At 39.7% G+C, this 21,293-nt stretch overlaps 1 protein-coding gene across 2 annotated transcripts; it reads left to right on the top strand.

Moving 5' to 3' along the window:
* The first annotated feature begins 687 nt into the window (after positions 1 to 687).
* atp6v1h (ATPase H+ transporting V1 subunit H) lies at positions 688 to 19,557 on the top strand. 2 transcript variants are annotated; one of them, XM_047332152.1, is made up of 14 exons: positions 688 to 842; positions 1,593 to 1,750; positions 2,633 to 2,732; positions 2,994 to 3,083; positions 3,617 to 3,730; positions 4,914 to 5,018; positions 5,880 to 5,939; positions 6,891 to 6,988; positions 7,671 to 7,863; positions 11,269 to 11,447; positions 11,786 to 11,911; positions 12,881 to 12,982; positions 14,177 to 14,290; positions 19,160 to 19,557. In XM_047332152.1, exons 2-14 carry the CDS (start codon positions 1,647 to 1,649, stop codon positions 19,227 to 19,229), a joined length of 1,455 nt encoding a protein of 484 aa, XP_047188108.1. In that variant the 5' UTR covers positions 688 to 842; positions 1,593 to 1,646; the 3' UTR covers positions 19,230 to 19,557. The 2 variants fall into 2 exon arrangements, with proteins under 2 accessions (XP_047188108.1, XP_047188109.1); XM_047332153.1 differs by lacking the exon at positions 5,880 to 5,939.
* Positions 19,558 to 21,293: the final 1,736 nt, after the last annotated feature.

Raw genomic sequence — 21,293 nt, forward strand, 5'->3', positions numbered from 1 at the left:
TATTTCTGTGCAGAAACCCTAATTTTTTATAAGTTTGGATTTTTGGGCAAAGTTAGTAAATAATTAAAAAGACAACAAGTTTCTGAATCCTTATCTCAACTCCCTGCCTAAGCATCTCAGACAAACCATAACAGTAGCAAGCTCATTTTATCTGAAGCTCTAAAGATCTAACTTGTTTTCATTTGTATACTCATGTCATATAGGACTTATTATTATTTATGCATCAATTTAATTATTTATTATTCATCCATCATGATTGTGTCTTATCTTATTTTAGGGTATTTTATTATAAGAAATACTGTTAATGCTGAGAAAGTTGATGTAGCATTTATTGTCCAATCCACTTATGTTTAAAGCCATGAATTGAATTGGCTTTGTAACCTCAACTAATATGTCTGCATTTCCACCATTTTTTTTAAATATCAATTTTAAGTAAAATAAGGAATAACACAAGATTTTTCAACTTATTGATATTTCTGGCTTATAGCAGGTGTAAGAGGAAGTATTCAGATACTTTACTGAAGCAAAAGTACCAGTATAGTGCATTGTGAAAATATTCTATAGCAAGCAAAAGTTCGTTAGTAAAATTTGATCACAATCTACAATAGTATTTTATATTTTATGTGCAAAATCTAAAGAAGAAGAAGAAGAAGAAGAAGACGACGACGACGACGACGACGAAGAAGAAGAAGAAGAAGAAGAAGAAGACGAAGACGAAGACGAAGAAGAAGAAGCAGAAGAAGAAGAAGAAGACTGGAGCAGTGCATGTGACTGGCTGTCACATGATCGATCGTGACGCCGTGTTGTAGTCTCTCAGCTGTTTTGCACGGGACAGTAGCGCGGTGAGTTATTCATCTGAATGTCTGCTCCGTCACTGCTTACTCAAATATCATTTGGCAAACGTATGTCGGGTCAAGTGTTGTTATTCTTTGCCGCTGTAGCGGTTGTCATGTCGTCGGAATGACTGAGAGGCTATGTTAGCACAAGTTAGCATCCCCCTCTTGTCTTGCTAGCTGTTGCCAGTTAGCTAACGGTGCTATCGGTGTCACCCACAACGTTATAACTCGACATTATGTTTAAATGTGTGTATGCGTTACGCGTGGTGGCGGCTTTACTTCAATGTAATGTCCTGCGTTCATGCTCTGCGTTGCCTTTTCTTAGTTCTTGGAAAAAAAACAACCTCATCCCTCGTCGTGACATTGGGTTAAGATAGTTAGCTAGCATGACCTGCGGCTAGCAGCGGCGGTGCTAACCGACTAACGTCGTAGTTAAACTCCGAGGATGAAACGTAAAGATACAATTTCCGCCTCACGTCGAAACGGTTTACACTAACGGTTATGTTGGAGCCGCTGTGTGTGTGTGTGTGTGTGTGTGTGTGTATTCGCTGTTAGCTCTGCAACTAGCTAGCTAAGTTAACTGTCATGTTCCACTGATTTCCATGAACGCACCACCACATCAGGCGCCTGCTGTCATTTGTTGTGGTGCAATTCTTCCAATGTTTTAGCTCGTAGTGAACACGTACAGTGAACAGGTTCAATGCCTTTTAATGTTGAGACACTGTGGTGATGTTTCATTGTTGTGTTTCTGTCCAGGTGGTGTTGGATTTCCCCCCCCCCACCCTGATACGGTAGTGGATATATAGCAACATGGATATCCGCGGGGCTGTGGACGCAGCGGTCCCCACCAACATCATTGCCGCCAAGGCAGCCGAGGTGCGGGCCAACCTGGTCAACTGGCAGTCCTACCTGCAGTAAGTGCAGCCGTGCATCGTGACAATGTACTGTCAAACTCACCGGACACTTCATTGGGTACACCTGTACAAGCCAATGCAATTGAATACAACTGCTCTTCTTGATTTTCTGCCTTTGTTACCGCTGTCTGAGAGGTTAACCATTCTACTCAAGTGTTGCAATGCAGTAGAAGTATGACTCACATCATCATTATCATCACTTCATGTTTTCATTAAGTATGGATTCTATATGAAATGGAATATTTTACGAGTCCTGTTTGCCAGACCCAGCTAAAATGGAATAATTGATGGAGTGGATGCTGAATCAGGAAGACGGAAACCGTGGATGTCTTAAGCAGAAGTATTTATTATAAGAGCTCGATATTGAGGAGACTTCCGGTTCGCTACACAGATAAACAGGTTCACAGTGTTTGGCGTCCCAAGATAGTCTGCCCATCCCCAGTCTCTGTAGTGTATTTAGCGTTGAGTAATGCTGTCATCTCCCCGCGACTATGACACCTCGAGAGAGACTTCAGCGGCAATGATTGTTTTGGCTTGACATAGATGAGATGACCTTGCTTGGTGCCTGAGAAGACTCGTCTTAACAGTTTCTCAGGAAGGATTGGAAAAAATTCCTCAACATTATAACCATGTTTTAACGATAGCTACTTGTCCTGATGGATCGTCCTTGGTGTGTTTTGCCTTAACTTGAAACATGTGGTATTTACAGGTTAATTATCGTTAATGTGCAAAATTCCCTTGCAACTTAAAGCAGTGCCAAGGCAAAGCCCAATCCCTCAGTAGTCAGTGGTCAGTAGTAGTAGTTGTAGGAAAGGAAATGAGTGACAGTGCAAATGTCGTTGTAGCTTTGTGCTAAAAGTGTTTCAATGAAATGTCGTCTAGGAGCCAGATGATTTCAGCAGAGGACTGTGAGTTCATCAAGAAGTTTGAAGTGGCCAACTCTGAGGAGAAACAAGTCATTCTGACCAATGAAGGACATCAGGTACGATTTACATTGTCTTTGTATTTCTTTCTGGTTAGGTACACTGGTTTCAACAGCCACTGTAAAAAGTTTTCATCTTTTGTAACAGCGGCCTAGATTAGTCCACAGTGCCCACCATGTGGTTGGAGACCAGTGGCTGAGCAGATAGCACATACTCATTATTTTTAGAGGTGCAACGCAGAATAAAAGCAAACTGTGCAACTTGTCAAAGGCTTCTGTGATTTTTCTGAGTTTCTGAAGATCTCTTCTGCTTTTGCTCAGTGTGCGAAGACCTTCCTGAACCTGATGGCTCACATCTCCAAGGAGCAGACAGTCCAGTACATCCTGACTCTGATCGATGATACTCTGCAGGTACACTGAAACACCCACAAACGGGATATGCATGCACATGCATATAGACACTTTCAGGAGACAATGGGATCATGATCAGAAACCTTGAGAGAGTTTTGATTTAGATTTAGTGCATTTTTATATCATGTATCAGAGAGGGCAGGATGTTGTAGTTTGGTCATGGTTTCAATTTTTGTGTCCCACATAAATATATGAATAAATAGAGAAACACTTTGTGCTTTTTAATGAAATTAAATATTGTGACAAATTCAGACTAGGTTAGCTAATGTCAATCTTTTTTGACTCATTGTGGTTGTTTTATTACCATTGGTCAGAATATGATGCATTACACATTTAATTAAGACATCAGTCTGTGACTGTTTTTAGATCTTGACTTCTTTGGAAATCACAAATTAGCATTTGACAGTTTTTGTTTCTCAATATATAAATCATTGGCTTTTAATGATGGATTATGTCACATGCAGTCAGTTAGTCAACTATCCACGTTCACAACCAAAGAGCTCATACAAGATTTCATTTCAACTGTCTTTCAGGAGAACCATCAGAGGGTGAACATCTTCTTTGACTACGCCAAAAAGACAAAGAACACCGCCTGGTCCTACTTCCTCCCCATGCTGAATCGTCAGGATCTTTTTACTGTCCACATGGTAAGATAAGAGGGGATTTCTGTTTTTCCACATCTGCTCCTGTGAAAGCTGTGGCCGCAGAGGAGGCATTATGTTTGGGGTTTTTGTTTGGTTGAGATATTGTGTCCATCCTACAAAATCTCAGAAAAGCCTAGAGGGAGTTTCCATGACTCAAGAAGTAATGCACACATTTTCAAAGAATGTCTTAAATGAATAAATGAAAGACTGATTAAATATTATGATATAACATTTGCAAAAACACTTGTCTGGACATAATTCAATGCCAATTACTCAGGAGCAGAAGTTGAGGTTTCGACCGTATTTCCTGTAACTTAACTGATTGGTCGAAACAACAACTGCAAGGCAGTAATTCTAGTTTAAGACATATTCATACTCCCCCTGCACTGTTTGACTGGCTGGTGCATGTAAAACCCTGTACAAAGCTTGACTATTGATAAGTGTTATTAACTCTCATAAGGGACATTGATTAAACAAGGTAAGCATATGTGCACAGTGAGCTGTGAACTTGTTAGGGAAACAAATCTAGTTCATGTCTAAATCCTCAGCACAGTGTGGCATTGTTACTTGATGACACAAGCTAATTAAGCATAATCATCATAATAAGTGTACTGAAATAATTTTTCCAGATAAAAAGGTTGCATTCCATTAAATTTTCGCCAAGAATTTTTCACAGATTTTTCTACTTCTAATCATAGCGAGGCATCATTTATACCTCACAAAGCAACCGTCCTTGGGAACAGGCAATAAATTTAATGATTTTCCCCAGAAACCCTTTTAGAAAAAGATCAAGAATCATCTCAAATGTACAGTAAAAACATGTCATTGTCAGGGGGGGAAAGTAATGACCACCCAATGACAATCTGAGTGCTACACCATGGCCTTATTAAGAATACCAACATCCAGCAGGTGGGCATTATGTGACACCACACTTGAACTCAATCCAATTTTCTTGCTGACTCGCTTTTAAATTACAGCCTTAATACCAATTCACATCCTCTCCAAGCAAGGAGGAAATTGGAGAGCTAGATCCCCCCCTGTCTCATCACATGATACATTTGTACTTAACAAGCTGTGATGCTGGAATTACTGAACTGCACAGTTGATGACTTTGCTTTAATTTTCTTCTGTTGGTAGACTGCTCATTCGAAGCATTGTTGAATTTCGAATGTCCTTCCTGTATTAGGCGGCGAGGATCATTGCGAAGCTGGCTGCCTGGGGCCGTGATCTGATGGAGGGAAGTGATCTGAACTACTACTTCAACTGGATAAAAAGCCAGCTCAGTTCACAGGTAAAAAGGCAGATTAAAATGGTGGTCACAGAGTCCATTTTATTTTTTAATAATTTTTGTTTTTCTGTCTTATTTTATGCGACTAACAACAGACTACTAGTGTAATTAATTGTTTGGTAAGAGGGGAAAAAAACTCCCAAAATCACTGAAAGTATTCTTGTCCTTAATTTTCACATCAAATTGCATGTTCATAATTAACAAGTCTGAAGTTTATACTTGTTGGTTAGGAAAGGTCTTATTAATGCGGGGTTAATTGCCTTGGCAGCAGGAATGCTAATCAAATTATATGTCTTTGTGATTTTGTAGTGTACAGTAACACAGATATTATTTTTCTGTTTCTCCTCCCCGATTTATCCTGTCATGGGTTATTCTTAGTTATTGGGACATCAGCTTCTTGAGACATTGGCTTCCTCTTTCTAATGAAGTTAAATTTACCCCCCAATGTTTTTTTCAATGATTCAAATTATCTATGTAGCCAAAGTAATTTATCATTTCGATCAATGTTTTTCATTTCCATAATTAAATTTAAGACTTTGGCTAACAATGAAAACGTCTGATAAAATATAGTGTATGGCAGTTGCATGCACCGAGTAGATGATGCTGATTGAGACCTGAGTATTGATTCCTAGTCACAGTCTCTTTGTCTTACACTCTCTTTGTACTTTGTAAAATATGATCTTAAACCAAACCTGCCTCTTGGAATTGTGTTTGATATTAATTCCTCTCTTCAGCAGCCAAGCAACAAATCAGTGAGCATCCACGGTCACTGAATTGCGCTTGTGGTCGGACACTGTAACTCACCTCCAGTTGTGAACAATTTTGCACCTGTTTTTGTTTGTTTGTTTGTTTATCTCTCATTAGAACCTTCATGGTACAGGTCCAGAAACAGGCTCAGGAGCAGGAACTATATCCCCCAGTGAAGTGAGTATAAGTGAAGTGCATCTTGGCGCTTCCAGGAGGAAACAACAAAAAAAGCAGGATTTGTGCAAGCTGCAATGTATCAGCTGTCACTGGACTTTCACGTCTTTTCTTTCCCCTCTTTTTCTCTGCCATCCTGCTCTTGCACTCAAGTTTTTCACCAACACTTCTAGAATGATGGAGAGTCTTATATAAAGCAGTTTTGGAGTAATTCTCCATTTAGACAGCATGGTGTTTGCTGCCACTGGCATGCCATAAGCCACTTCACCTTAATGCTGAAAGCGCATGACAAACACAGCTTTTGCTGTACAGTACATTAGTATTACAGGGGAAATATGGAGATTGGATCCGCATTTGCAAAGCAGCAGCATCCTACCATTTTATATCCCATACTGTGTGAAGCATAGTGTGATTATTCTGAGCAATGTGCTCAGAGATATATTGACGCGAGTGCTGTCTAATGACCGAACATCATCTTTGTCTCTGCATTTCTCAACCAGGTAACCTCTTACTCCTGCCTTCACTGTTGCCTGTTCCTCTTTGCTGGACTTCTTTGCTTCTGTTCACCCCTTTTTTAATTAACAGATTAATGCAAATCTATTTTCTCCTCTCAGCTTCCTCCACTCTAATCTCAATTTACATTATTCTGCTCAGGTGTGATGGGTCACTTTTCCCTGCTATCGCGCTGTATTGTTCTATTGAGTCCGTGATCTAGCATGTGTTGATGTATACATACGATAGTCTGCATGTGCAATGCCTCAGGTTTGAAAGGTGATGGTAATGCAAGTTTTGGACTGGTGTTCTTCAATGTGCTGTCTCTGTTCGTCGACTACTCCCGTGTTTCAGAACTGCATTGATTTTAGTTGACCTTCTAACATTTTGTCCGTTTTCCTGATTGCAGAGCCAAGGCTCACGCTTCCGTTTGATCAAATGTTTTCCTCTTGTCCTTTTCAGAGCTCTCAGTACGTCCAGTGTGTGGCTGGATGCCTTCAGCTGATGCTGAGGGTCAACGAGTATAGGTTTGCCTGGGTGGAGGCCGATGGAGTCAACTGGTGAGTATTGACTCCATATAAACAGTTGCAGTCTGCAACTGTTTATATGGACTCATCAGTCATTTATAAATGACACTTAATCTTTAAAAGCCACAGTACATTTTGAATGTTTTTCACCTTCTGGATGTAGCCTAACAAAAAAAGGAAAAGATAAGTGCCTTTAAAAAAGACAGTTTTTATTATGATATCTAAAATTGTTATATTTTGGCACTGAGCGCTTCTTATACAGGTTCATATGTACACTCACTTGTGACATGGATGCGGAGCAGTGTGATACATTGAAAGAAAACGAAAGGTGCAAGAAAATACAGAGCACACTATCTCACTATTCACTTTTGGTGCTGGTCACTTGTGTAACATTGTAAAATTGGCCTTTCTACTTAATCTGAATCAGCTAATTATTGCACATCTATGAAATCCACATCTCTGCACTTACCTGCTATTTCTACAAAATGCATGACTCGCTGTAGTTATTAGTATTGTACTCTTCATTTTGGGCCAACTTTTCATTTTCTGCTCATCCATTATCAGAGATAAGCAGCATGTAGGCACATTGCTCTGAAAGCTCTTCTATTAGTAAACGGGGGGTAAATGAAAGTGTTCTTCCCAGCCCTCTGAATGTTTTTCCTTTTTTTTTTTTTATTCATGCGTGTTTTTTTTTTTCTTCTTCTTCCTGTTACAGCATCACAGCAGTGCTGAGCAACAAGTGCGGCTTCCAGCTGCAATACCAGATGATCTTCTGTGTTTGGCTCCTGGCATTCAGTCCTCAGCTCTGTGAGCAGTTGAGACGATACAACGTGGTGCCGGCCCTGTCCGACATCCTCCAAGAGTCTGTAAAGGAGAAGGTCACTCGAATCATTCTGGCTGCCTTCAGGGTATGTTGCGAAATTTTGTTTTGTTTTGCTCAAATGCCAGTTTCACACTGATAATGATTTGACCACACTTGCTGAATTGTGATTCCATTATCTTGGTACCTTATATAAACCAGTGGTGTATATGAATTGAATTGCTGTGATTTGATTTAACATTTACCTCATCAAAACAACATCTTCTCGATGTATAGAATGAAATAAATGAACAATAAACACCATTGATATCACCATATCAACTCCCATACTGAGGCTCAGACGTCAGTAACAACAGTAGCTGGATATTTCTAGCACACAAATGTTCCAGGTACACAGTGGTCAGAGAGGAAAAAAAACAGTTGTCAGAGCAACTGATGGAAAAAATCTGTCACTGTAAACATTGCTTCATGAAGTATCAAAAGTGATTGACATGAAGGGTGTTAAATTATTGATTCTTTGTTTTGGGCAACATTTAGAACCATCAAATAGTTTTAAAAGTTTTCAGGTAATAATTTGATTCCAGCCCTTTACTGATACAGGTTATGAACCTGATTTTGGATGATCATTGTGTATTTGTCAAAATCTCACACAGCATTTTACATGTTTGCATCTAAACTTTAGCCCAGCAAAAGCAAACTTTAATGAAACTCTTAAAACACCAGTGCAAAATATTCAATGGAGTCCCAAGAGCTGCACTCTGGTCTGACTCTGTTGTTTAGTGTTAATGCCAGGTAATGAATTTCCAATACCATGCCCTGGCAAAATTTAATGAGAGCCAGAGGCTCCCTTAATGTCTCCAGGCTGAGTTGCTGCTTTTGAACTGGTGGGAGTTAGTGAGCCTGACCGGGCGCCAAGCGGATCTGGAACATCCGAGAATTACATTTGAAGTCAAAGTGATAACTTCCAGGTTGTTTGTTCCCAAATTATGTTACATTTTAATTTTATTGTATTTTATGTTGTAGATGATGACTCTTCGGAGAGTTAACATGTGGTTTTCGGTTTAGCCCGACCAATGTGGATGTTTGGGGCCGATGCCAATACCAATATTAAGGAGTATTTCTGATACCATTATTAATAAAAAAAATTTAAGGCCAATGATTCCTAACATATTATCAAATCCTCATGGCAAAGAAATGTAATTTATATTTACAGTTTAACCATAACTTAATTATAAATAACTACAGATTAGTATAAGATACAAATACAACCAAATATAAAACGGTAGAACTTGAATAAAGACTCTTTTTTTAACATAAAATGTAAACCTAAATATACATCTTTCTGTATCTTTTATACTGTTAGATAAATGTTTTCACATAGGCAAAATTAAACGCTGATAGGCTCATCTTTAAAGACTCTCATCTGTTGATATTAATATCTAACTGATATATCGGTCGGGCTCTAGTGTTCTGATATCTTTGCAAACATTGATTTAATAATCCTCTGCTGTACCCCCCCAGCCCCACATCCAGACTGCCTGCAGTAACTGTCCACCTTGAGCAAACATCTTTTTAAATACCAAACAAAAAATTTGTATCAATTTGATAAATTATAACTTAGCAAAAAGTCTGGATTTATATATGAAAAGCTTCAGTGATATTCTGGCTTTGTCCAACCCAGCGACATCAGACATCTGCAGTGGGCTCGCTCAGACCACAATGGTGTGGTGAACAGCGCTGATTGCATGACTGAAACATGAGCTCATACGCCAGGGGAGCAAAGTTAGATGAGTTTCGAAAACCCCACTTAAAGGAAGGTTCGGTTATGGTTTCTTCTATGTCTCTGTCAGCAGGATCAGGTACTGTAAGCTAAGCAAATACACAAATCTGTTCTCCTAATGGACCAACCTTCTGGTGTCTTGCTTGCTGAGTGAAATGAATTTGAGTCCCACGTTTTAGAGAATATGTTGCACTTGATTATGTTTGCCTCCATGGACCACGTGTGTTCCTGCTTTGAATTCCCCCTGAACCTCATTCATCACACCTTTTTTGTCCAGCAGAGCTGTCACATCAAGCGTTGGTGAATGCAACCATAGGAGAGCAGGGCTGGGCTTTTAATTGTTTGGAGAAGTTTGCAGTTCAGTCTGACTGCTAAATCAAAGCTAATTCAAAAGCAAAGGGAGACCCTGAAACGTCCTGACATTTAGTGGGTTGTCCCTCGAGTCGTCCAACTTACCTTACTGTGTGTACAAAAAACCATTACCGCTCGCCAAGTGATCTAGAATTGGGCTCTTGATGTTGTCGTGCAGATTTTTGAGGGACTTGGGGTAATCACATATAGAAGGAATTTTCTTCTTTTCTTTTTTTTTTTTTTGCAAAATCCCTCTGAAGTATATTTAACGTTGTTTTGCATGTCGCTATTTTTCCCAAATGTCCTCATTATGCAGATGATTCTGCTCCCCGCATGGGACCAGCAATGTCACTTAAATTATCCAGACCATCTGGAAGTCTTTGAAGACATCGTCAAAGGAAGTTCTGATGGGTTTGCAATGTTTTCACCCAAACCTAATGATTTTTAAGGCAAGAAGGTGCTAAACGTTTGCTGGTACTTGGCTCTTTGGCTCTATTTGTGACTACATAACAGGTTCAAAATTGTCAGATATTCATAGTCAGCTCTGCTGGGAACCGAGCCTGAAAGGGTTCAATCAGAGCATCTCGGTCCCGATCCTGAGGCCACTTTTGTTTCGCTCCAAAATTTCCACCACTAGAATTTTCTCTCCATTATAGTATGAGAGTTTCAGGGACTTTGTCCAGGGAACTTTCCTCTAAAAAAGCTTTTACGACACTTGAACATTGTGTTCTTGTTGTAGCAGAGCTCTGCACTCATCCCCTTCACAGCTCACTCACTGCTTTATCATTATGGTTTTGTGATTTTGAATTAAAATAACCCAACCATGTATTTCGTTGTATTTAATGGCCTAAAATACAGAAATACAACAGCCACCAGAGTATGATTAGAACAACGATATTTCTGAAAGTCGACCATTTTTTAAATTTTTCTCATGAAAGGGTTAGATTTAGATTTAATATGAAACTGATGAAACTAAATGACATCTTTCATGAGTTCACCTTTTGTAATTAATAAATTGATTTAGTCTACAAAAGAAAAAAGTGAAAATTTCCCACAGTAATGTCACAGAGGTCAAGGCAGTTTTTTTTCTTTCAAATTGCTCAATTGTTACAGTACAAACTTGTTGATGTTTAACTTCCAGTCAAAGGAACAAATCCTCACTGTAAGAACTGTAAGAAATGACTGTATGGCCTAAACTATGAATTTCACCTTTCTGTGGTGAAAAAAGTCAATTAAATGACTAAAAGTTTCAGCACTCCAATGATTCGCTCATTCCTCTAATATCTGTGATGAACTGGTCACACATGAGTGAATTCATAAATATGCAACTATTGTTCCTCTTCCCATTTTTCTCTGGGACAGAATCTTCTGGAGAAGTCGGCCGAGCGGGAGACTCATCAGGAGTATGCGTTGGCCATGATTCAGTGCAAGGTGCTGAAGCAGCTCGAGAACCTGGAGCAGCAGAAGTACGATGACGAGGACATTACTGAGGATATTAAATTCCTGCTGGAGAAGCTGGGAGAGAGTGTGCAGGATCTGAGGTACTTAGGGGCCCCATCAAGTGAATAATCACTTAATAACAAAAAGGAAAATCCTTACGTTTTTATGCTGAGCAGGAATCTGTCACTTTAATATATGAAGCGGGTTATTTTTCCAAAGACCTGGAGCTTTATTTTCTCTGTACTTGAAATGCTTTTTTTTTTTTCCCATTTGACCATAAGCTGTACGCACTCAAATTGCTGCTCTTCACAATAGACGGGATGAGATAAAACAGTGCTTCCTCTTTTTTCCAAGGGACAAACAACTGCGATGATCCTTGAACTGTGTTCTTGATAGAAAAATCCTTTTTAATCCTTTTTCTTTTCTTCCCCATCTACAGCTCATTTGATGAGTACAGCTCAGAGCTCAAGTCTGGCCGCCTGGAATGGAGTCCAGTGCACAAGTCTGAGAAGTTCTGGCGTGAGAACGCTGTGCGTCTGAACGAGAAGAACTACGAGCTCCTCAAGTAAGACAAAGCCTCTACTGAGGCATTTTCTTTTCTCCTCGAGTCTCAAAAACCTAAGCCTGACATGTCATTAAAATATAATGCTTTGGAGCTGAAAGTACGGCTTGCTTTAGTCCACAAGGACACAAGACTCGTAACTCATAACATAGAATTATTTGTGTGTATTCTATAAGAGTCTGCTAATTGAAACTAAAAGAGAGGATTTCCTTATGAAAGGTTGATCACAAGAACTTATGATTGTCATTATCGATTAATCTGTTGATTATTTTTCTCCATTAATCAATTAGTTTTTTTGGTCCATAAAATGGTGAAAATGTTGATCGTGCTTCTCAAACCTCAAGACGATGTTTCGTTCTGTACACAAACCTAAGATTTTCAGTTTAATGTCATTGAAGAGCAAAGAATTTTTTTTAAAAGAGCTGAAATCAGAAAAAATCTTGACTTTTTTCCCTATTAAAACTATTTAAATAAATTCCTCGATAATCACAATGGTTGATTAATTAATTTGTCGATTACCAATCGATTGATCTACAAACTGTTGCAGCTATAAAAGAAATCCCACATCGGTTTGTGTGTGCAATTTGGTATTCCAGTCCCACACTGTCCTCTCTGTAATCAGTCCAGGCATCATATCAGCTGAAATTACCCTCCATCTATATTTCACTCTTTCTATCACACCTCGTGTCCTTGGATTGACATTTTGGAGTTTGGGTTTTTATTTCCGTTTTTTAAATAACAGTTGACCTTGATTTGCTGAGAGATCGGTACGTTGCTCCCGCCACTTCTCTATGGATAAACAATCTCAGCTAATCAATTTCTTTCATGAATCTTTTGTCCGGAAAGTCTTTGCCCAGGAGTCTCTGACAACCGTATAATTTTCAGAGCACATAACCTTTTTTTCCTTTTGATGCAGACAGACCTCTCCATTTGAACGCCTCTGCTTTTCTTTTCTCTGCCTTTCTTCAATAGGATCTTGACGAGGCTGTTGGAGGTGTCTGATGATCCTCAAGTCATAGCCGTGGCAGCTCACGACATCGGCGAGTACGTGCGACATTACCCACGTGGCAAACGGTGAGGCACCTGTCAATGAATACCGAATCGTCCCGAAGCTTAAAGGCTACAGTGACTTTCAGAATCATTTAGAAGATGTTAAAATCACATTGGGTCCCAGCATTTTTGGAGCACAAAGGCCAATGGGTGAAATCAAAGGTTTTGCAGCTTACAAATAAATAACTTCACTTTCTAATCAGAAAATATTGAAAAATATTATCCATTTTTGATAACTTGTACCTGTTATTTCCTTTTTCCCCCACAAAAAATTTAAATTTTGTTACAATGCTTGAATTGACATCTACTTCTCCCTCATTCAAATTTTCTGAATTCATATATATGTAAATATTTCATAAAAAACTGCTGGTAGTAAGATAAAAATTAAGTGAAGCTCAAACATGAAAAAAAATATTTAGGGAAGGAGGATTTCAAAATGCAATATTCTGTGTATGTGTACACTTAAATGTGCTTCATCAGGATCAACTTCCCTGAGCATTTTGGATGCTTATTATGATATTAATTTTATTACATCATCTTAAGTGGGTCTAAGGTGAGGTTTGTTGTGTGGCTTGCTGCTTAATATTTGATATTTTTTCCTGTCGTCTGTATCAACCCTAAAGAATATATGTACCTAAAACATATTATAACATAAAAGTTGTCTATCTTTTATCTAATAATAAGTGAGCCATGTTTCTCCTCGACTGTGGCACACTTTTAATAGAGTAAATGCAAAACTTTAACTTTAAACTAGCCCTGTGTGTGGCTGTAGTTAGCTGTGTGTTAAAATCTGAACATTTGCCTTGAGACTTCCTCATCATCTCCCTCCGGTTCAGGTTTGTGACACTGGGTGACTCATAGAGCAGTAATGGTTTTTCTTGTCTCCCATATCAATCCTATTCATCTGTCAGAGTCAGAAGCTCCGGACTTATTTGCCCTATTTCCACTCTTGTATTGGTAATTAGGTTCAGTTTGCTGCAACGTCACCAATGCATCTCCCCCACTTTTCTCTGTTCAGACCATTCACTGTATTACCACAGGCCTGTTTGCCCTTTCAGAGCATTACATCCTTTTAACGAGACCAGTAGAAAAATTCAGTCGGGCTGGATTACCAGATGCGGGAACCACGGAATGACCCTAAAGATGAAACTCTGACCCTTTTTTCTCTGTGCGGATAAAGGCCCTCACCCATTACTCCTGTCGTTCCTTCCATTTCAGGGTGATTGAGCAGCTGGGTGGAAAACAGCTGGTGATGAATCACATGCACCACGAGGACCAGCTAGTCCGTTACAACGCCCTGCTGGCCGTGCAGAAGCTGATGGTCCACAACTGGTATGGACACATTTACAGCCTTGCTAATATGATTCATGTTTTCTGTTTTTAGGTATTAACTACTCATCACACAAGTGTCTCAGGCTACATCCATACTACTACGTTTTCATTTCAAAACTAAAACAATCTCTGTCCAGACAAGCGTTTTAAATCTCTATCAGATTTATCTTTTCTGCAGTTGGTTACTGACAGTAAGTGTTTACAATATTTTGCCACGTCTATACTATCACGCTCCCCCAGAGTTTTCAAACAGAAAAACGGGGCGAGTGGCATTTTCCAAACTTCTCCATTTTAGGTTTTTAAAGAATCCAGAGCAGTGTGGACGGTAGGCGTAAACGTAGCAGTGGTTTTAAAACTCAAACGTAGTAATGTGGCTGTAGCCTCAGTGGAACCAAGCTTTACAATAAACTATCTGTCTACAATTAACATGCTACAGATTAACAGCCATACACACCCTCACACACATGAGGTCCATGGACTCCATATTCTGATGAGAATGATTAGTGTGTCACTTTCCCTCCTCTGAAACAGAAGCGGAATCAAGCAAAATGTGTGAATCCTCAAATATGTTTATTTCATTGGTATTTAAATCCTAAATTCCACATTTAAAGATTAATTTAGTGAAATCCAGGTAGATATTGCTAACTACTGACGGTGATAACCTTGTGTTTTGTGTTGGTCGTGGAGAATGCAAAAGAAAAGAAAAAAAGAATAATGGACATTTGTTTGGTTATTGATAAACTTGCTCTCATTGCTAACTTTTTTACTTTTACATGTTTCTCCATCATGTTCTAAACTCAATCTTCATTAGATTGGTTGCTGCTTATGCTTGTTTAGTGTGTGTGTGTGCGTGCGTGCGAGTGTACGTACGTACCTTCGTGCGTGTGGCATTTTGGGAAATGACATTATTTGCTTTGCTGAAAGTGAGCTGAGAGGATTGATACCACTTGCAGGCGGCAGCTGGTTATCTTAGATTAGCAGTGACTTCCAGTCCAAGTTAGGCAACCAGCTGCTGCGTATTTAATGTGGAAACAAATTAAATTTACTGCTATAAAATGTCTGCATTAGTATATATTTTGGTCACAGTTCTCTGATAACAAAATCTGAGAAATTCTTGCCAAAATGTCTTGTTAATTTTGCATGTTTATGGAAAACTATGCATCAGATGATAGGTATTGGTTTGTTTTCTCAAAAGTCCTCTCGTTAAACCCCTCTCCGGCACCATTACACAATCTACATGCTTTATTTAGTGAAGCACTGGTCAACACTTCATCTTCACCAGTCCTCAGATTTACTCTTGATGCTAACACTCGACTAACCGTGTGTGTGTGTGTGTGTGTGTGTGTGTGTGTGTGTGTGTGTGTGTGTGTGTGTGTGTGTGTGTGTGTGTGTGTGTGTGTGTGTGTGTGTGTGTGTGTGTGTGTGTGTGTGTGTGTGTGTGTGTGTGTGTGTGTGTGTGTGTGTGTGTGTGTGTGTGTGTGTGTGTGTGTGTGTGTGTGTGTGTGTGTGTGTTCTCTGTCCACTGGATTGCTTGGAAACACAAAAAAAAGCAACAAGGGAAAGTGTGTTTGTTTTGCTGCCACTATCTTAAACACACTGCTCCCAAAGCGACTGTGGATCGAGACATTGTGTGTAATATCAGGCATTTTCCCACCTAAGTGATCTTAATGTTCTGTGTAAACGGTGCGTTCACTCGAGTGCGAGCAGGACTTTATTCACTTGCTGTTGTACAGAAACGGTTTCTAAGATAGATTTGATTTAGATCTATAAAGCATCTTCCAGGGTCAAATAATAGAGAGGGGGCAGGTGAGGGGGCTAATTACATGAAATACATTTTCTTTGTTGATAAAACTTTGAGAACAGGAGTAAAGTTTTCGAAATTGGATTGAAGTATGCAGATATGATTAGAGAAACCTGGCAGCTGTATACAAATATCTATCTGCAGGGGGAAAAATTTAAAAAAAATGCAGGGATGAAAATTTGAAAATTCAACACGTTTTGTACATTGGAGTCTTTTGTCTTTTGATTTGATATAAAAATAGCTATTTAATCATTTGCAGCCTGTAATTTGTATCATCATTGTCATTTAAACGCCTGGCACACAAATCACATCTGAAGACATTATTTTGTATTGTTTTCTTTAACCTCTACTCATCCGTCCACGCGTTCCCCCCTGTGATTAACTCTGCTTCAGGTGACAGTGTTGACAGAACATAATGGCTTTTAAAGAAACAATGAGAGGAGGGGGGAGTCGGTTTTCTCTGATATATATACCAGCTGCTTTTCAAGTAGTTTGTTTACCTCGACCGCAACTATCGCGTGAGGAACGCTCAGGTCTCAAGGTTTTGTTGTCACATTGAATTGCGCGTGGCCGCCGCCCACGCTCGTGGCCTTCACGACGACTCGCGAACGCTCCAGCAGAGCGAGGTGATCATCGATTGACGCTGATGTTCTCTAAAAAAGGCGAGGTCTCCGTTCTCCTACGAAGTGATGGATATTTTATCAAAGCAGCTCAACCACACCCTCGTCACCTCGAGTGAGCCTCCCTTCGTCGTTATTGTTTCCACCAGATATTCCCCTCGTCCTGCTGACTGAAAGTTCACCGCTGTCATGACAACAGCGGCTTCGTGAAGTAGTTATTGTTGGTTTTATTCTTTAAGACCATTTAAGGCTGTTGACAGGGAGTCTGTGCTGTACGCCGTCTAATGGCTGTTAACGCGTCATCATTTATAATTAGATTCATTATCATACACTTAAAGCAACACCATTGTGTGTTCAAGACCACTGTTTTTCTTAAATCAGAGGAAGAGAGTGCAGCGATTGCTCTTAAATTCATATTCTTCTCACCCATCATCTTTTACTGGAATTGTCACTGTTTACATTTTTACTGTTGTTGAATGTCATTCATGTGATCTTCATTTTTATTCTTACAGTAGAGGTGACGCAGCTTCTCCAGTGTTTGTGCAAAAGGGCTCGGTGCTCGTTACATCTAATAAACCAAGACTGGTGGGGAAAAAAAGGGCAGAACAGGTCATTTTTTATGCAGCAGTATCATAAGTAAATCGGGTCTAATCTCGTTCTGAATTAGTCCCTTTTGTGAAGCGTGTTCTGAAGATGCTGCGAAACATTTACTGGTGCAGTCGTATCATCTCGCTGTAGAGGTTTCTAATAGACCCTCGGCAGAAAGGCCCCCGGCAAAATGAAATCATGAGAAACACGTATTGTACATTAGGTTGTATCCAATTCATTCATCACTTTTTATGATCCACTCTGATTGGCCGGTGCCATCCTCACATCAACAGTTTATAACCTGATCACTGTCGAAAATGATTCCGATTTCAATTTGAAGGCCCAAACTTGGATTTGTTCAGCTGTTCTAAAAATGTTTTATTTCCATATGCTTCAACCTCCAGGACACATTTTGTATTAGTTTGTACAGCAGCATCCTGGCTGCAGAGCACTGGCTACATAACTCTGTCTTCTGGATCCGTCCAATTATTGCCTTTTATCAGCTCGCTGGCTGCTCCCTCCATCAACATGTAGCTGCTAATTGCAGCCCAGCTAAAGGTTATCACTGACGGCTTCAGGGTTGTGTGGAGATTTGTGATGTTGGAGGAACTCCTTTTTTTTCTTTCCCTCTTCAAAGCTGAAGATTTCGCTAGTGCTGTGATAAGTAATCGACAGAAATAGGGGACGGAGGCTTATAGGCTGTTGTTTTGATAGATTTTTGATTTGATCCTGAGCAGGTGTTGCGGTATCGAGGTCTTTGGAGGGGTCAGCGTGTTTTCAGTTCTACCAGAAATAAAAAAATAAAGTTCTCTCCATCTTTATTTAACTGAATGCTAAAGCAGTGAAATTCCCAGGCACACGCACAGACCTGACCTTCGACAAAAAAACAATTTCCCACAGTGTTTATCAATGTTTGGTATTTAAAGGTGGAGCGACCTGAGAAGGAAATGGAAATATGCAGAAAAGTTCATATGAGTTCGTATGAATCAGAAATATTGTTCCGTAATAACCCGCAGCTTACATCAGTTCTTCTAACCTTTGTTGATATGTTGAAAAATATAGATATGTGATATTAATATTAATCTTCTTTTGAGGGAGATATCTTTTCTACTATCAGAAGTATTTTTCTCAGCCTTTTCCATTTTTGAGTGTTCTGAGAGGGCTTTGGTATTTCTGTTAGCAGTGAGGTGAGTGTCCTGATAGCACATCTGAAAATGTTACTGCCAGCAAAGAAATGTGAAGAAGAACCGTGACCTTTCAAAATGGTGACACTTTACACTTCAAGGTTTAAAATGGCATCGTGTTTCATCCTGGGAACCAGAAGCTCGACGTAAAAACAGATTCTTAAGGCCCCGATTCCACCTCATCAAAACTTACTATCCTTTTGGTTAGAGTTGGAAAAATAATATTGAAACCACTGTCCGTTAAATGTGTGACTGGCTTGCCACCAACACACATACACACACACACACACACACACACACACACACACACACACACACACACACACACACACACACACACACACACACACACACCCACACCCCTTTACGTTTTTACATTTTGGCAATTGTACGGTTTACACAAAAAAATAAATTAAATGTTATTTATTGAGCATAATGTTCATTTTTTTTACCTCTGAACAGAGCCAGGCTAACGGTTTCCCCCTGGTTCCAGTCTTCTTGCTAAGCTAAGCTAATTGCTCGTTAGACATTGAAGCGGTGTCATTCTTCTCATCTGAGTATTCGAAGGACATTAGACCTTCTACTCTTCACACTGAGGGAATTCAAATTCAGCACTGATGTTGTTTTTTTTGTTGGAACTGAGAATTCTGATCTGCTGCGTGTTCTTCTGTCGTAGGGAGTACCTGGGACGACAACTCCAGTCCAGCGATCAGCCGCAGGCTCCGGTCGTAGCGGCCCGAAGCTGAACTGCTCCCGTGCATATACGTGTCTGTGTATTACTGTGTGGATGAGTGTGTGTACTGGCCATTTTAATAATCAGCAGCACATTTTGTGAAATGACTTGAAAATCAAACAATGTGGTTTCCCTCATTCCGTCTCATTCCGCCGACGATCCTCGCTGCTGCTGCTTGATTTGATTGTCGTGTGTTTCGTGTCGTGCCCTTTCAGCTAAGTGTCGTGTGGTGACTGACGTCGCACTTTATGTCTGTGATGATGTACAAAACTGCAACTTATTTAAATCTAAAACGTGTACAACAGTGTATGTGTTCAAAATAAAGATGCTTATCTATGGTGTTTCCGTGACATGTCGGCTCTTCCTGTGCAGCGTTCAGTTGTAGTTTTCGACTTGAATAACAAAGGTTTGAAAAGAATTTGAGAAGATTATTGAGTTTTCTGATCAGACCATGTTCAATTGGCTCCCAAGGCGTGACGGTAGTGGACATCGAGGCCAAATGATTAACACAATTTACTTTTTTAAATGTTTTAGTTGTCATGGTTACTCTCATTTGCCTTCAAGCGGAGGATGAACGTAGCCTTCACTTGGCAAAAAAATCTGTTCATGTTCGTCATTCAAACTGTCCCATCTTTAAAAACTCCTACATGGAACCCGATGTGCAACCAACTCAATCTTTCAGATTTACCAACAAAATAGAGTTGACCAGATACACAGGTATGTACACAATATACATTTGCACCTGTTTTGTTAATCAAATAAATTATGTTAATCTCTTCTCTCTTTTTTTTAAGGCTCATAGATGTAAACATCTTGTTTCCTGTTTTCTACAATTGGTGGTCAAACGAGACATTTGGACACATCACCTTGGGCTCTGGGAAATGGTGATGGCATTTTGCAGACCACCAAACGATTTTAAAAGAAAATAATCGAACAGATTAATCTATAATAGAAAACAAATGTTAGCTGCAGCCGTACTTTACAGCAGCTGGTCCCACAGTTGTGGAGTTTCCAGGCCCCTTCCACTTCCTGAGATGTTTTTTTGCTAATCTTTACTAACATCTTGGTCAAATCCTTCCATGTTAGGGAAGGGAAGCACATAAACACCTTCCGTCCTCCTAAAATATAAAGTTTATAAAGATAACATGAAGTAGGAGTGAATCTTCCTCCACAGTCGAGGAATGGAGGATTTGTAAGAAGACTTGCCGAGTGGTTTCCAGATTTATTTTTTTTCTCATTCAATCACACAGAAAAGGCCAAAACCGACAAACGTCCTTCAAACGTCATTCACTACTTACAACAATGTCACCGAAAAAGTCTTGTAGAAGAAAAGACAGCTGTTCGAGTGTATTGGCTTCTGTGTCGGAAGGTTTTGGCGAGGGGAGTGCGCCTTGAGTTTTGAGTGCGACTAAGAGAACGGCGCCCGAGGCTGTTTATTTCGCGCTATTCCAGTTTTTCTCTGTAATGAATCCCTTAATGGATCCGTCAGTGTCGACACCCTTGAATGGAGAGCCATGGGTATAATTAGTCTTGTGTTTGTCAGGAATTTCAAATAACGACTTGGGTATCTTGGCATAAAATTGCCTGTAACAGTCCCATGATTATGTCTCACATATTACGATATGATCAAGAGGAACTCACACATCTGTCGTATCACTGTGCTGCTGCTCGAGGCTCCCGCCTTGAGACCACTACTACTACAAGTCGTATTGCATTGTGGGTAAATACAATATCTCTTTTCCTGCTGCATGGATTTTTTTGGGGTATTTTTACAGAACTCTAGATTCAAAGAGCTCATGCCAAATAAGATGAGTAATATCTCATTCAGGGTGTGTTTGGTATATAAACTGACTCCTGACAACCACAGCCCCTCGATCAGTTCCTAGCGCAACATGACGGGAAAATATTACAGGTTATTTTCATTAATTTATAGCTTTATTTGGCTGCGATAGTGTTATCCCCTGATACAGGTCGGTCTTCATGATTATTAGTCAATAAGACTCTTCATGAATAAAACAACAGTTACTATAATTATCTTTTTAAAGAAACCCACAGCCACTCCACAATATGTCAACAG

This window comes from Scophthalmus maximus, chromosome 5 (assembly GCF_022379125.1).
Source record: "Scophthalmus maximus strain ysfricsl-2021 chromosome 5, ASM2237912v1, whole genome shotgun sequence".
Lineage (NCBI taxonomy): Eukaryota > Metazoa > Chordata > Actinopteri > Pleuronectiformes > Scophthalmidae > Scophthalmus > Scophthalmus maximus.